Source organism: Nuphar pumila, chromosome 15 (assembly GCF_984573655.1).
Source record: "Nuphar pumila chromosome 15, dmNupPumi1.hap1.1, whole genome shotgun sequence".
Classification (NCBI taxonomy): Eukaryota; Viridiplantae; Streptophyta; class Magnoliopsida; order Nymphaeales; family Nymphaeaceae; genus Nuphar; species Nuphar pumila.
Genome location: NC_143263.1, coordinates 41,458,908 through 41,473,682, shown reverse-complemented (window position 1 = coordinate 41,473,682; position 14,775 = coordinate 41,458,908). Strand labels below are relative to the sequence as shown.

The 14,775-nt window shown below is 40.3% G+C and overlaps 1 protein-coding gene across 1 annotated transcript; it reads left to right on the top strand.

Moving 5' to 3' along the window:
- The first annotated feature begins 217 nt into the window (after positions 1–217).
- Positions 218–13,812, top strand: LOC149815242 (serine/threonine-protein kinase AFC3-like). Its single transcript, XM_089989436.1, has 12 exons — positions 218–332; positions 742–916; positions 2,475–2,501; positions 2,581–2,734; positions 2,829–2,877; positions 3,387–3,501; positions 3,689–3,780; positions 3,876–4,023; positions 12,323–12,387; positions 12,481–12,578; positions 12,879–12,984; positions 13,168–13,812. Exons 1-12 carry the CDS (start codon positions 234–236, stop codon positions 13,303–13,305), a joined length of 1,266 nt encoding a protein of 421 aa, XP_089845562.1. The 5' UTR covers positions 218–233; the 3' UTR covers positions 13,306–13,812.
- Positions 13,813–14,775: the final 963 nt, after the last annotated feature.

The following is a 14,775-nucleotide window of genomic DNA, read 5'->3' as shown; positions in this document are numbered from 1 at the left end:
AATACCCAACAACCGACCCATTTTTCTAATTGATCCATATCCTAAACCGAAATCGGACCATGACTTCATGAGTGCATCAAAATCGGTTCGGTTCGGGTATACCCGTCCCAAGAATACTCCCTACTCGCGGGCGCTAAATTTTGCGGGAGCCGAGATGGGAAAGAAGACGCTCCAGAGTTTCCCTGTTCTCTGTAGAGAGAGAGAGAGAGATTGCAGAGATAGAGAGTCGATCGATGGCGACGGGTCGGATGGAGCCGAAGGGGACGGAGAGGAGACAGAGGAAGAGGCCTCGACCCACTTGGGACGTTGTCCCTTCTCCCCTTCCTCCCCAGGTCTGTCCTTAAAAAAACTAGGGTTAATGTTAAGGTTTTTGTTGTTTCTTCTTCTTGTGCTTGTTTGTTCTTCGGAAAATGAGAAAGCATGCTTTGGCTGTGTGAAAGAGTTAGGTTTCTCTTCACAGTCCTCTTCTTCTTGTTCTCCTTCCTGTCATTCTTCATTGCCATTGTTGTTGTTTCGTTGTCGCCATTGTGTCGTGAATCTTGTTTACTTGTCAGGTATGAGAAAGCATGTCCGATTGCGTGGTGAATTAGGGTTTCTTTAGTGGGTTGTGTGGTGAAAAATGAATTAGGCCTTTTTTTTGCTCGACGGTGATGGGAGATTGTGGAAGGTGGAGAATGGAGATGAAGTTCGGAGTGTTTGTTGTTTATTCTTGGAAATTGGCACGGTTTTTGGTTTGTGTAGGCACGTAGGGAACCGGAGGGCGTCAGCCGGTTGGCAGAGGAAGGGGAGAGGGACCGGGAGGATTGCCGTTTGGCTGCAGTACAGGCAGGCTCTGCAAAAGCTTCGCCGCCTTTGCGTGATGACGATCGAGAGGGGCATTATGTGTTCAATCTCGGGGAGAATTTGACACCCAGATGTATGGTCTCTTGAACCCTTTCTTACCTTTGCTTTTCTGTCAATTCCTTCTGTTCTAGATGTGATCCCTGTGACTTTATGATCGTGATTTTGCATCCTAAAACACCTGTGCAACTTCTTGATGTATTGTTGTGGTCTTTATTGTTATGTGGAGTTCTTTCATCTCATTCACCATAGAAATCTAAAAAACAGCAGGGTTTCTATTCGTATTTGTAGTGGGTACACAATATGAGGACCTGGGCACCAAAGCCTATCTATGAAAAATACCAAATATGTTAGGAAGTTTTATAAGTCAGCGAAAGATCTAGCTGCTAAGGAGACAGAAGAAGTCGGTCGAGTCATCTAGCCTGATACGGAAACGCCTATTTTATTGCTGATGACAACAGTATAGGGCACTAAAGAAATGCATGCATGACTCAGAACTGTCATTTCAGACAGAATCTGTGTTTTCCACGGGGACAGAAAATTGATCCCTAACCAACAAGCTTATAGGACTTTTTTTCTTTTTCTAACTCAAGAAGGGAATAGAGAACCTCCCATTTTCTCATGGAAAGACTTGTCCTGTTAGACACTACCAGAGTAGAGTTGTTGTATTATTGTAGACACTTGCAAGAAAACATGTAAGATGTAAAAACTTAATATCAGCCTTACAGAACATTAGAAGGGCTTCATCTGTGCTCATATTGTCTCTAGATCTATCAAATCATGAATGTGATTTCATTGGTTGAAGGCTTCTTGACATTGAGATAAAATGCCATGTATCATTGTCTTCAGCTTGTCAGCAGCGTATCCAGTAGAGAGAAGATAAGTGAGAATCTAAAAGTCAACCGTGACAAGGAAAAGCAAGGGAGTGAGGGAGCAAGTGTGAGCATGAGTAGTTTAAAATTATTAGTAAACCAAGTGTTTGATTTTGTGGTGCCATGTTAAATCAGCGTAGAAGATACATGGAACAAAATCTAAATGCCTAAATTTATTGCAAACTGTCCCCATGTTAGCCCTAGGTATGCAAATACAAATGTACTTGGTAGCTAACTGCTATGCCTTTAAGATGTGATTTTCCTAATTGGGTTGCCTTTACATGCATATATTAGGAAGAATAAATCATTTGCATCTACAAAAGTGGAGGTTATAATGCTTGAGCATACTCATAAACTACGGTCAAAGAATGTTGCATTGGGGTGTTTGTGAATTTCCCTTTTTCTAACACACGCAAGAGCTTCTTTTTATACCTTTTCCTTTTATTTATTTGATGTGAGGAGGCATTCTTCGTATTATTAAGAAAAAAAGGGTCTGGTGATTAGTTGATTTTATTCCATTGCTATCTTTCTTATTGAGCACAAAACCATGGTTATTCAAAGTTTAAAACTCACATTATTGTTGGTGAGGTTGTAGGTATCATCATTGGGTGTCATTCACAATTTTTATTAATTGCTATACAGGGGTTAAGTTGATGACACTGTTGGGGTTGTAAATTTCATCATTAAACTTCATCCATTTTTTTATTAGTGTTTTTATTGAATGATGATGTTGACAAATAAATTGTTCATTCTGTCTTCCAGATAAAATACTGAGCAAGATTGGTGAAGGTATGTTTCAATATCTTCTACTTGTGAGCAATTTGTTGACTGTTTATTTGATTTTGCTTTGTGATCCTTCAAACTGTAGGCACCTTTGGCCGTGTTCTAAAGTGCTGGGATCGTGAAACTCAAGAGTATGTGGCAATCAAGGTAGTGAGAAGCATACGTAAATATCGTGATGCTGCTATGTTGGAAATTGATGTTCTTAATCAGCTCACAAGGAATGACATGGGTGGAATACGGTATGTACATTTTAATTTCCTAAGAAACACTGCAAATTTTCATGTTATCCTGAGTTCATGTATCCTCATGCTCTGTTGTGATCCCTTGCTGCAGCTGTGTGCAGATACGGAACTGGTTTGACTATCGCAATCATATTTGTATTGTAAGTATTTCATGCAGGATTTCGTAATCTGCTCTTTATGAGTTATGATATTTTAGTTGCCTACAAATTTGATATTATTTCTGACTATGGATTCCCTATGATTTATGATAAAGCATTTACTGAAGCCATTGTTGTGGTATCCTGACCTTGGGGTAGCCATCAAGACCATGGTGGTGTATCTCCACACATTGGTCTCTTTGCTCAAATTTCCTGCTGTTTCCTGATTTCATATTACTCTTGTTACTTACATGTTACTTACTCGAATGCTGTAATTGAAGTTATTGATACATTTTCTCGAAAGATGCTACTGGGAGATTATAATGTTTGCCCAACTCAGCTTTTTGTAGATCGCCTAAACTTTGTTTTGCTATTTATTTGTGACATATTTATTGGAATCAATGTAAAATGTGAGAACTAGTTTGAATTGTGGTTTTCATGGTTTCAGATGATGGTATTAGATCTGTATTGTTTAGAATGCCTTCTTAGATGAGCTTTTATGATTTGTCCAGGTGTGTGAAAAGCTTGGACCGAGCTTATTTGATTTTCTACGGAGAAATAAATACAACCCCTTTCCTGTTGATCTAGTCAGGGAATTTGGGCGTCAGCTTCTTGAATCTGTCGCATGTGTGTAGATTATATTCTTTTATTTTTTTCTTTTATTTTTTCTTTTTGTTATTCCTTTTAGTTTCCGTTATCTATTCTCTTCTGTGACACTTATGTTATATTCTTGCAGCAGGCTTGATTTCATTCTGCTGTTATCCATAGTTATCCTTGTTCAACTTAATCATTCTAATTTTTTGATATCCTTCAGATATACATGATTTAGGTCTAATTCACACTGATCTGAAGCCAGAAAACATACTTCTTGTGTCCTCTGAGTATGTGAAGCTTCCATACAAAAAGGTATCTCATGTCATGAGTGCTTTAGAAAACTGCCAATTTTTTCTTTTTTCAGGTTTTCAGTAATTTCTGTGCAATGAATGGATGAATTGGTACAGAGGAATTCACAGGGTGAGATGCATTTTAAGTATTTGCCAAAGTCAAGTGCCATAAAGTTGATAGATTTTGGTAGCACAACCCTTGAGAATGAGGCTCATAGCTCTGTTGTTTCTACAAGGCATTACCGTGCACCTGAGGTTATCCTAGGTAAACTGGTTAATTTGATGGGGCAAATGAAAATCAAGTTTCTTTATTTGGGTGGAATGGAATAAATTTTTGACATTATGTTTTAAGAGGCTCAGAACTAACTAGGTCTTTTACTTTTTCTATGAGTAATGTTTTAAATCTGTATATTCACAGAGCTATGCTTGTGCATAAATTGGTTTCTGGCCATCAGTGTTGTAAGCCTGCATTATTTTGTTAACAATTTTTTCTATCAGCTACCTGAAAGGACATAAAGGTGGTCTCCTCCCTTTGGGTTTTTCTTGCTCTTGCTTTTGTCAAAAGACTCAAAACAATTCTCAGCCATAAGCCTGGTGAAGGCTTACTGTACTATCAGCTACCTGGGAACATGAAATGCTGGGAAGTTGAAAGTTCTTGTTTTCATTTCTTTAAGAGGTTTAAACTTAAAAGGACTTAATTTATTAGAAAACCAAGGGACATGACTGGTGTTTTTTTTTTTTTGGTTTTTGACACCGCTTTGCTGAGATAGATACTTTTCCTAGACATTCTGTTTCAAAGGAAATAAAAAAGGAAGGAAAAATGACCTATGGTTGTATGTGTGTGTGTGCGCACGCATGTGCTCAGACACATGCTTGTATATGACCTTTAAATCCTTATTTTGTAAAGAGCCAAAAGCTTAGCTGCTGCCATCCACTATTTGACAGTCCAAAAGCTTGTGAGCACTGTTCATGTAGGCTGTTAGGTGTAACCTTCCTAGTATTTGCTGGGGTAGAACATTCCACTTTCTTCTTAGACCAAGAAACATGAGCTACTTTTGTTGCCCACTGTGTACCTACCATAGTGACAAATATCGCGAGATTTATGAAAATCTCGCGATAATATCACGAGAATTTGCCTGAAAGTTTAAAATGGCAATTTCTCGCGATATTCGCGAGATTTATGAAAAAACATAAACACCACAATTTAATGCGATATTTATGTTTTAAACGGCTATTTATCGTGAAAAAACATCTTTTTATTTTTAAATAATTTTTATTAATCTTTTATTATAAAAAATATTTTTATTGCTGGGATTTTGCCAAAAAAATGCGAGATTTATGAAAATCTTTCAATTTCTCGCGAGTTTTTTGAAAAACGAGATTTTGCCAAAAAAAAAACGTTTGCCACTATGGTATCTACTTATTTTATTCTCTTGCCATGGACTCCATGTCTTTCAACTCACTTGACTTGGGTGGAGGCTACTATTTCATTATTTTTGTGTTTAGCATTCTCACAGTGGATGATTGAACCTCTGTTGGATCTATGCATAATTTCCATTTTTGTTATGCTGGTTTGTGTTGAACTCCTAATACTTTGCAGTTTAGAAACAATATAACTGGCTTTTGGTGTTTTATGGGTTAGGAGTTGCACATAGTAATGTTGGCTGGAAGAGTTACTAACATAAGCTTGTATGGGATGATAAGATGCGATGTGAAAGATCCTAAAATACATCAAGGGGGCTTCCTTGTGAAGATTTAGATGATATTTCATTTGTACAAGAATGGGTTATTGGTGAAGTCTTATATAATGGTGGTGTTCGGGATGTTCAAGTATGATGGGGTGATGTAGCTGATTGATGATCGTATGCACTCAATAGCTGAGTGAGAAGGACACAGACAGACATAGAATATCACATGATACCTGACATGGACTCAACAATTCTATGAGAGGGTTTATAACTTTATGTGTATTTACATTAGGGGTGGCAATCGTGTCGGGTCGGCGGGTCAGAACACCTCAACACGAACCCACCCGTTTATTAAATGGGTCGGATGTGGCAAACACAAACACGACCCATTTATTAAACGGTTAACCCGACCCGACACGGTTAACCCGTTTAATAAACGGGTTGGGTCGACCCGACACGATTACACGACACAGCGTGTTGCGGGTTCGATCTGGCCGTCACAAACATAAACCCCAAGCAAAGCGTTCCAAGAAACCATATCTCGTTGAGGCATTTCGTCAAACACTTGCTGAGCAGATTGGAATCTCCCACAACCATAGAAATGGATCAACGCGTTCACGATGAAGACTTCGATGACAAACCCGAGCTTTGCGACGTGCACGTGGATATGCTCGCCTTCCGGCAAGGCAGGGGCGCACGCGCAAGCCTTGAGGACAAAGGGAAAGGTGTAGTTGTTCGGGGAGACACCGCGGGAGACGAATTAGGCGTAGAGGGCAACATTTCGGAGAGGGTCCCCATGTTCGGCGAAGCGCCGGATGAGCGTGTTCCAGGCAAAGGTGTCGGGGTTGCGGATGCGGTGGAAGACAACCAGGGCGTAGTCCGGCGAGGAGGAGGGGGAGAGCGAGCAGGCGGCGATGAGCGGGCCGCCGCTGGCGGTGACGCCGGCGAGGCCGGAGGTGACAATCTGAGCATGGGCTTGCTTGATGTGGGACAACGGCGAGCATCAGTGGAGGAGGGAGAGGGAGGGGTGGGTTGCCTGTGCGGGAGGCGCTGCCGACGGAGGAGGGTGGCAGAGGAGGATATGAGAGAGAGAGTGTGTGTGGTGATGGGTAGTGGTGGGCATTTGGGAATGGACCATGGGGTGACCCGCCCGCCTAACCCGTGTAAACGGGTTGATCCACCCGCCCAACCCGTTTATTAAATGGGTCAAACGGGTTGGCGGGTTGGCATACCCCTAACACGAACCCGACCCGTTTAATAAACGGGTTAGGCGGGTCAACCCGTTTACGACACGAACCCGTTTAAGCCAAACCCGACCCGGCTAAGAAGCAGGTTGGCGGATCGTGTCAGATTTTGCCACCCTTAATTTATATATATATATATATATATATATGTATGTGTGTGTGGAAGTGTGAAACTTTGAAATTTTACCAGTTACTAGGTTAGATTTAAGATCATTAAGGAATAAAAATGAAACAAAACATAAAATTAATATAGATAGGAAGCACATGTTAAATTAGGACTATGGAGTTTGCATGTCTGATGAAGGTTTTACGGTGATCCTCAACTGTTGTGGTGCACCTGATATTTCGGTATCATGTTGTGTCAACATGAACCACATACGCTAAGTGAATTGCTGATATGTGATAGCTTGATAGGGTTCATTGTCTCTTGAAAGTTCAATATCATTTGATGTCATCAAAATTTGTTAGAGCTGGAATCGGCATTAATTGGTGTCTAGGTTAGGGCCTTCAATTTGTACAGCTCGCCAAAAGACCCAACCAAACCCATTGCCCTGCCTTGACCCTTTCCAATCAAGTTTGATACTGGGTTTGTGTACAGGTCCAAAGTATGGGAATCATTTTAGTTTTGGGTTGGGTTTGATAAGAGTTGTCCTGGCCTGAACCCTATCCATCCCTGACCTATGCTGAACTGGAACCCACAAAAAATGTTTTTAAGGAAAGATGCAGAGTATGCATAACTACATGACATTAACATGAGATAATTGTAAGCCACTATAACATGATGATTAAATACGATATGGTTTAAATATAGATCTGCAAAAGAAAGTGGAAGCTTTCATGCTCCCTTCTGGGCTTTGCTGTGCGAAAAACTTTGGAAATTTATATTTAGGTTTTATCCAAGACCCAACCGGTTGACCTGACTCAATCCAACTTTTCAACCTGAGGGGCGGTGCCTGCTTGAACCTGGCTGGTTTAGGTGCAGGTCTAAGTCCGTCAAATGTTGCTAATTTCAAACTGGACCGAACTCAACATGAGCCATTGTTGGTCCACCTTGACCAGAGACATCCTATTGCCAGCACTATCAATGGGCCGGATTTGAATAATACCTGCTTCTAGACCTACCCTTGTGGGTCCAGCTGTTTTAGTAGGTGAGGTTGCTATAAGTTATTCCTTATCACACCTAGAGCCATTTTTTTTCTTCTCTTAAACAAGGCTGGGGTTGGGCATGGGTTCAACTGCTTTATGTTTAGTCTGAGGATACAAGGGGATCAAGAAATACACACTTGGCAGCCAGACTTGGTAAGGTCCTCCAAGAACTACATTTGCCCCAGGCACATGGGTCCAGTCATTGTCTAACCGTCTATAATCAAGTTGGGGTGCATATTCGTTATATGATTCGCACATTTGTGAGGAAGAGAGCAGGAGAAGCTGAAAATTTATTGTTTTTTGTGGTGGTGGGGTGAGTTGTTTATAAAGGTGCACCTTTGCTCATGTAGAACTTGCAGATTGGCATGGAATTTAGTGGATCTTGTTCAATCACTATACATCTTTTGCCTTACAATGTCAAGATGTCATGTTGGTGCCTTTGCTTTGCATTATTGGCATCACCAAGGATATTTTAGTACATATGAAAAAGATAAAACCACTTCCAATTTGCACTCTTTTGAGTGCAGGTGATCTCGGAAAGTAACTTGTAGTTTGAGTAAATTTACTTCTCTTGAAAAGAAGGGTTATCTCCACTAGTCATGGACGTGAACAGCTGTTTGTTTGGATTGTGAAGTTGTTCAATCTGAGGCATGTTATTGACCAAGACTCCTTTAAATTAAGTGCCCTATTCTGATCACCCTTTATCCTGCAGTTCAGCCGTATTTGAGAATACAGTGTTTTAAGGTAATTGTTGAGATGAGCTCAAAACAAGAGAGTATGAAAGTTCAGTGTTATGCTTAAGGGAAAATAAGGGTGAAGATACAATGAGATAGGATAGGGAAGTAGATGAAGGATAGAGAGAGAATATGAAATACCTTACACAACAATATATGTGTTGATCTATTCCAATAGCTTTGTTTAATAATTACAATACTGAGCAAGGGGATATTTATGCATTGTAATTGACCTTGATAGTCTGCTTTTGAGTGGAGAGCTCTCCAGAGTTGTGTTTAATGGTCATAGTGGATCCATGTTGTTGATTCTTATTGTGCTTTCTTGTAATCAGTTAATGTGTGCCAGGGCTTGGGTTAGGAATTTTTGGGCAGCGGTAGGCTTAGTTAGCTCAGGGTCTAGGTCAAAGTCAAACTCGAGTAGACACGGTGCATGCTACTGACAGGGTTCAATAGAAAAATCAATGCGGCCAAACGACACAACAAAAAAATCCCAAATTTGGAGGGATGATTATGGATACCTTGGACTAGGTTCGGTTAAATTTTCAGGGGAAGGCAACACACGAACATGGAGATATGACTTGGACAAGTGGCGGGACAGACATGACATGGACATACTAGGTTGTGGGGACATACATGACTTGTAAAATCGACATGTCTTTGCAAAGAGCTCAATAAATCATGATTTTTGGAGGGTAGACACTAGACATCTTAAGGTAGGATGAGTCAAAATTTCAGACCCAGAGGCTCTACGGTTTGGGCTGGGCGATTTTACAAAGTCTGACCACTTTTCAAGGTAGGTCATAAATCGGGTTTAGGCTGAATTGGGTTAGGTGGGTTCTAAATTAGGTTTGGGGTTAAGGAAAGGGTTTGTATGACTTACTGAAGTTGGGTTGAGTGAGCTGGGGTCTGATACAGAGGTTGGTTCAGCTGGGGACAGGCCAAGGCTTTACAGTTTTGCTTGAAAAGCTGGGCTTGGAGTTGGAACTGCCAGATTGAGGTGGGCTTTGGCAACAACCTTGGACCATTGAAGTGAGCTGACCCACTAGGAATCAGCCATGCCAAATGAGGGTAGGGATTAGCCCTAGAGTGAGAGAGACGAGTAAGGGGGTAGGGACTCGTGAGAGAGAGAGAATTGAGTCAAGGGAGAGGGACTCGAGCTAGTGAGAGACGAATTTGAGAGAAGGGATTCAAGTTCTAAACTTCTAATTCATTTTATTGATAATGCTTAAGCTTAGAACAAAACTCCTATATATAGGCCAATGAGGGGCATATAATGCCTTACACAAATTACAAGCAAATATTAAATCTAAACCTAATTCTAGATAAACCCTAAATAAGCAAAAAACTGTCACATGGGTGCGGGTGCGGCACTTTAAAAAACCTTAGGTGCGGGGGTGCGGCAAGGCAAAAATGTAAAAAATTATATATATTATATAATTTTGAAGTTTCAACAATTAACATTGTCATAATATCATTCATCATGCATGCAATATATCAAATTAACAATCTACAATTTTATTTTACATCACAAAAACTAACACCACAATTAAATCAACCTAAATATCAATCAAATAAGTAAAGCAGAAACTCTTTTGAATGTTTAAAGGGATGTTACACAGCAACCCCTTTGAATATTTAAAGTTGCTATGTCGTTTGTTTCATGCCCTTCATATGAAAAAGGGTCTTTCATAGGAAAGAGCGGGTGAAACATAAATCTCCATAAGAAAGATGTGGTGAAATCTAAATGACAAATGCAAAAAAACATCTTTCCTATCAAAATGAGTTCACGCCTCCCCCCATGGAGAAGCACTTTCAAGGGAAAGTGGCTTCCCTTGCATGGGGTTGTATAACAAACTTGGGAGTTCTCCTTTCCGCAAAAAGTTTCCAACACATCACAGTAGGCAACAATATCTATAGTCGATACACTGTAATTTTTGTTTTTCTGGGGAAAGACGCTCTCTGTACATATGCACAAATGAGTTCATGCCTCTCCCCATGGAGAAGCACTTTCCCTCCCAAGCATCCCTTTCAAGGGAAAGTGGCTCCCCTTGCATGGGGTTGCATAACAAACTTGGGAGTTCTGTTTTCCGCAGAAAGCTTCCAACACATCACAGTAGGCAACAAGATCTATAGTCGGTACACTGTAATTTTTGTTTTTCTGAGGAAAGACAGTCTCTGTACATATGCACAACATAATAAGTTCACAAAACAAACTATGGCAACCCCAGCTGAGTCAGCTGAGTCGTGGTCATCAGAAAGGGTGAACTTTTTCTCAAACAAAAATTACCCAACTGGAATGAGACCCAAAGAAAAACTCTCCATTGAAAGTAACAGCCTTGCTTTATTGTGAGCTCCTTTCGTCCATACCTGCACCTGATGTCTGCTCTATAATGCTGCAACAAAAGAACCTGCAATCAGATTTCTGGGACCATGATACATCAAATGATGGTAACCTAGCTCATGAATAGTCTACTAAAATATTCAAAATTTGTTATCTTAAACCCAATAGTAGCAAACTCTGAAACAAAAAAACATGAAACCATAAAAACGAGTTGCGATTGAGAGTGAGAGACGGAGAGAAGAGAGACATAGCGATTGAGAGACAAAGAGAAGAGAGACAGAGCGAGTGATAGAGAGTACCTGAGGAGGAGAGGTCCGGCGGAGCGGTCGGCGGCGTCAGGGTCCGACGGAGAGGTCGACCGTCTTCGGCTTCAAGAGGAGAGATCGGGAGGAGAGGAAGGGAGGATTAGGGCAAAAAAATTTTGCCCTAATCCTCTTCTTCGCAACCCTTTTCATCGGGCATTTTTTTTAAAGTCTAAAAATTGGACAAAAATGACCTTGGGTGTGTTGACCGCACCCAGGGTCGAGTTGACCGCACCGGGTGGCGCACCTGCATGCGCATCCACGTCGCGTCACGTCGACACGAGTGCAACACCTGGTTCTGTGGCTTAGGCAAAAAACTAAATCTAGTTAACCCTACTTGGACTAAGCCAAAAATAGAGGTATTCATCTCCATTTTTAGCCCACACCCTCTACTTCTGACGCCCCGTAGGGTGGGTCTCACTTGGCCCCTCTCTAATTCCTGCTCTCATTTTTAGACCCCAGAAATAAAGTTCCTTTGACTTCTCTTAATTACTTTTAGAGAGAGGGTCTTCAAGAGGGCTACACGACTTCCATAGGGCTTTAAGGCTGGTTGGGGTGCCAAGGAGGTGGGGCCCATTGAGTCTTCAAGCTCCATTTCTGGAGGGGACGTCCCACGGGTGTGTCCCACTTGTTCTTCAATGCTGGCTGATGAGGTGGCGCCTCATGGAAGGGTCCCACAAGCTCAAGTATTTGGAGCATTGGATTGGGATCCAGGTCTTCTAATTTTGGATCCGCATCATCAGTAAATGTTGGTGGGGTTTATATGTTCTTGAATTTCTTAGTCATTCTTTTGTATGACCAAAATTAGTTTCTTTGTTCAAAATGAGGTTATCTGGGTTCATATTTATGTATAGTCACCAATGTCATTTTATTATATAGAATTTCACGGTTTTGTGTTTGTTGGTTATTTAGTTCTGCTGCTTCTCTTCATTTTTGGACCGACATTTGTATCACTTGATTTTTCCAAGCTTTAATTGTTAGACCAGTAAATGCCCTTTTGACTGTTATTCTGAAACTTAAAACTATCCTTGTGAATATACAATTGGAACATTTGAAGTAGGAATAGTTACTCATAACGTGTTTATGACACTTATGGCCTGTTACTGTAGGCCTGGGATGGACTTATCCGTGCGATATCTGGAGTGTCGGCTGCATACTAGTTGAGCTTTTATCAGTAAGTCTATAATGTTTGTTTGCTTGCCAATGATAAGTATTCTAGAATCGTGGAACTGTGCAGGTGGGTTTTGAAACTTTAAATTTTCCACAGGGTGAAACACTGTTCCAAACTCACGAGAATTTGGAGCATTTGGCTATGATGGAGGGAGTTTTGGGTCCTTTACCTGAGCGGATGATTAGGAAAGCTAGGTACTTGTTTATGCTTTGTGAAGCATGTGCATGAAAAAACTTCATGTGCATATTTTTTCTCTATGTGCTTGAATCAAGGCATGTTGGAGTTAGGAAAAGGGGGTTGTTGGGAAACTCCCATCCTTGTTTTGGGAATTCGGGATACCAAAACCTACTGATTTCCTTTTTCTTTTTTTACCTTTGGAGGGTGGGGGCGCAGGTTTTGAGTAGTACAAAATAGTTTAACTTAACTTTTTTTTAGCTGCCATTTTAATTGGTCTAGCTACCAGGGTGATATTATTCTGATCTTGCCTATTGTAGTCAATCTACTGAGAAATATTTCTGTCGAGGAGCAAGGTTGAACTGGCCAGAGGGGGCAGTTTCAAGAGAGAGCATCCGAGCAGTGAGGAAACTTGATAGACTTAAGGTAAGTTCCTTGCTCAACAAACTAAGATTGGCTGTAGCAACCTGGTATATTCATTGTTAATGCAACTCACACGATGCTCCTGTTCCACTTGAGAGTCATTGAAGTTGGAAATTGAATGCCCTATTTACAAGTATCGTTTTTTAGCCTTCTTGTCTTATGCTCTTGCTTTGGGGACTTCTGCAGAACCTTATTTCCCAGCATGTGGATTACTCAAGTGGAGCATTGACAGATCTGTTGCAAGGTCTCCTGGTTTTTGATCCAGCTGAGCGACTTACAGCTCGTGAAGCCCTGAACCATCCATTCTTTAAGGGTGCTGCTTGAACAAGGATGAAGTGATGGGATGCATGAGGGACAATGACGTGAACGGAGGCTGGCAAACAAACTCTTGATTTTGTGGGAATGCCTGCGTGCAGAATTTTGTTCAGCTGCCATCAGTTGCTGTTGAACAGGAAGTTGGTCACATATCACTTTGTAAATTGCTTCCCTGGCAAGGGTGATCTTGGTAACCAGCAAGAAGGGCAACTGAATAATCATCTTGGAAGATAGCCTGTTCAGTCCAGTTATACCATACGGCGTCATGTTGTTGAGATTGCAGGTGGATTGTCTAATTTACTGTTCAGATTGAAAAAGAATGTAACATTTTTCCAAAGGATCGATATTGCAGCATGATTGTATACCTTTTTTGTTTCTTACTATATAATTATCAAATTTGACATAAGAATGTTTGTGTATGAAGAATGAATTACTGTGCCAGCAGTGGAGCTTCTTGTATTTTCTTTGGTAGTGACAAAACTATATGTAATTTTATCAGCATGTTGGAACTGGATTCCAGTTAGGTTGCAACTCTTACCAGATGTTAATCCATGTATATCCCTCTCTTTGTCAGGTACATGTTTTCCTTTGCAATGGGCTTAATTGGATTTGGATATTTTTAGATTTTTATTTGTACTTCGGAGTCTAAAAGATTGTTGTTCTATGACACAAAAAAAATATATGAATATTTGGAATGGAAAGGCCTTCACATATCCTTAGCTTTGAGAAAAGGCTTTCTTCACTCTAGCATAGGGTTTGTACTCTACCGAAAACTTCTCACTTTTTCTCAATAAGTTTACCTAGTTTATTCTACTGAAACATCAAAATGTGCTGTGATTTTAATTAGATTTTCCCATTATGGGTGAAATACATTAAGGATAATGCTAAGAAATAGTTGCTTCAACGGTTGCCTACTATTGCTTTCAAAGGCTCAACGTTAGCGATTTTGTTCAAGGGTAAATATTTGGTGCCAAGGAAGATTCAGGATTGTTGAGTAGAAACCATTCATATCTTTTCCATTTCTTTTAGGTTGGATAAACCCAAACAGAATAAAAAACCAATTTGATTCGCAATGATATGCCATCTCATGTGTTGAATCTGAAACTTAAACCCATTTAAGAAACGAGTCAGTTCTTGCAGATGAAAATCTCAGACGCGATTTGGTGCTAATGAGGATAAGGAACTATCGAGTAGAAATCTCCTTTATTTTATATTTATTTATAGATCATAGATAGTTTGTTTAATGAGGAATGATTTTTTGAATAATGTGATCTATGACATGTAATTCAGAAATCAACAACTTACAATGTGCCAAAATTTCATGACTAAAAACGTGTTTCTACCGACAGTTATCAACCAAAACATGTTGAACATATCTATTTTGGGATGTCAAATGAATCAGTTTTTATCCAGACCGAATTCAATTCCATTTATTTGCATTTGGTAAGCCAAAAAACTATATCCAATTATAATGGGATG

Coding starts and splice junctions, on each gene's coding strand:
- LOC149815242 (XM_089989436.1), top strand. CDS start 234: ATGGCGACGGGTCGGATGGAGCCGAAGGGGACGGAGAGGAGACAGAGG. Junction 3,781..3,875: donor TGAAGCTTCCATACAAAAAG/GTATCTCATGTC, acceptor GAATTGGTACAG/AGGAATTCACAGGGTGAGAT. Junction 12,579..12,878: donor CGGATGATTAGGAAAGCTAG/GTACTTGTTTAT, acceptor TGCCTATTGTAG/TCAATCTACTGAGAAATATT.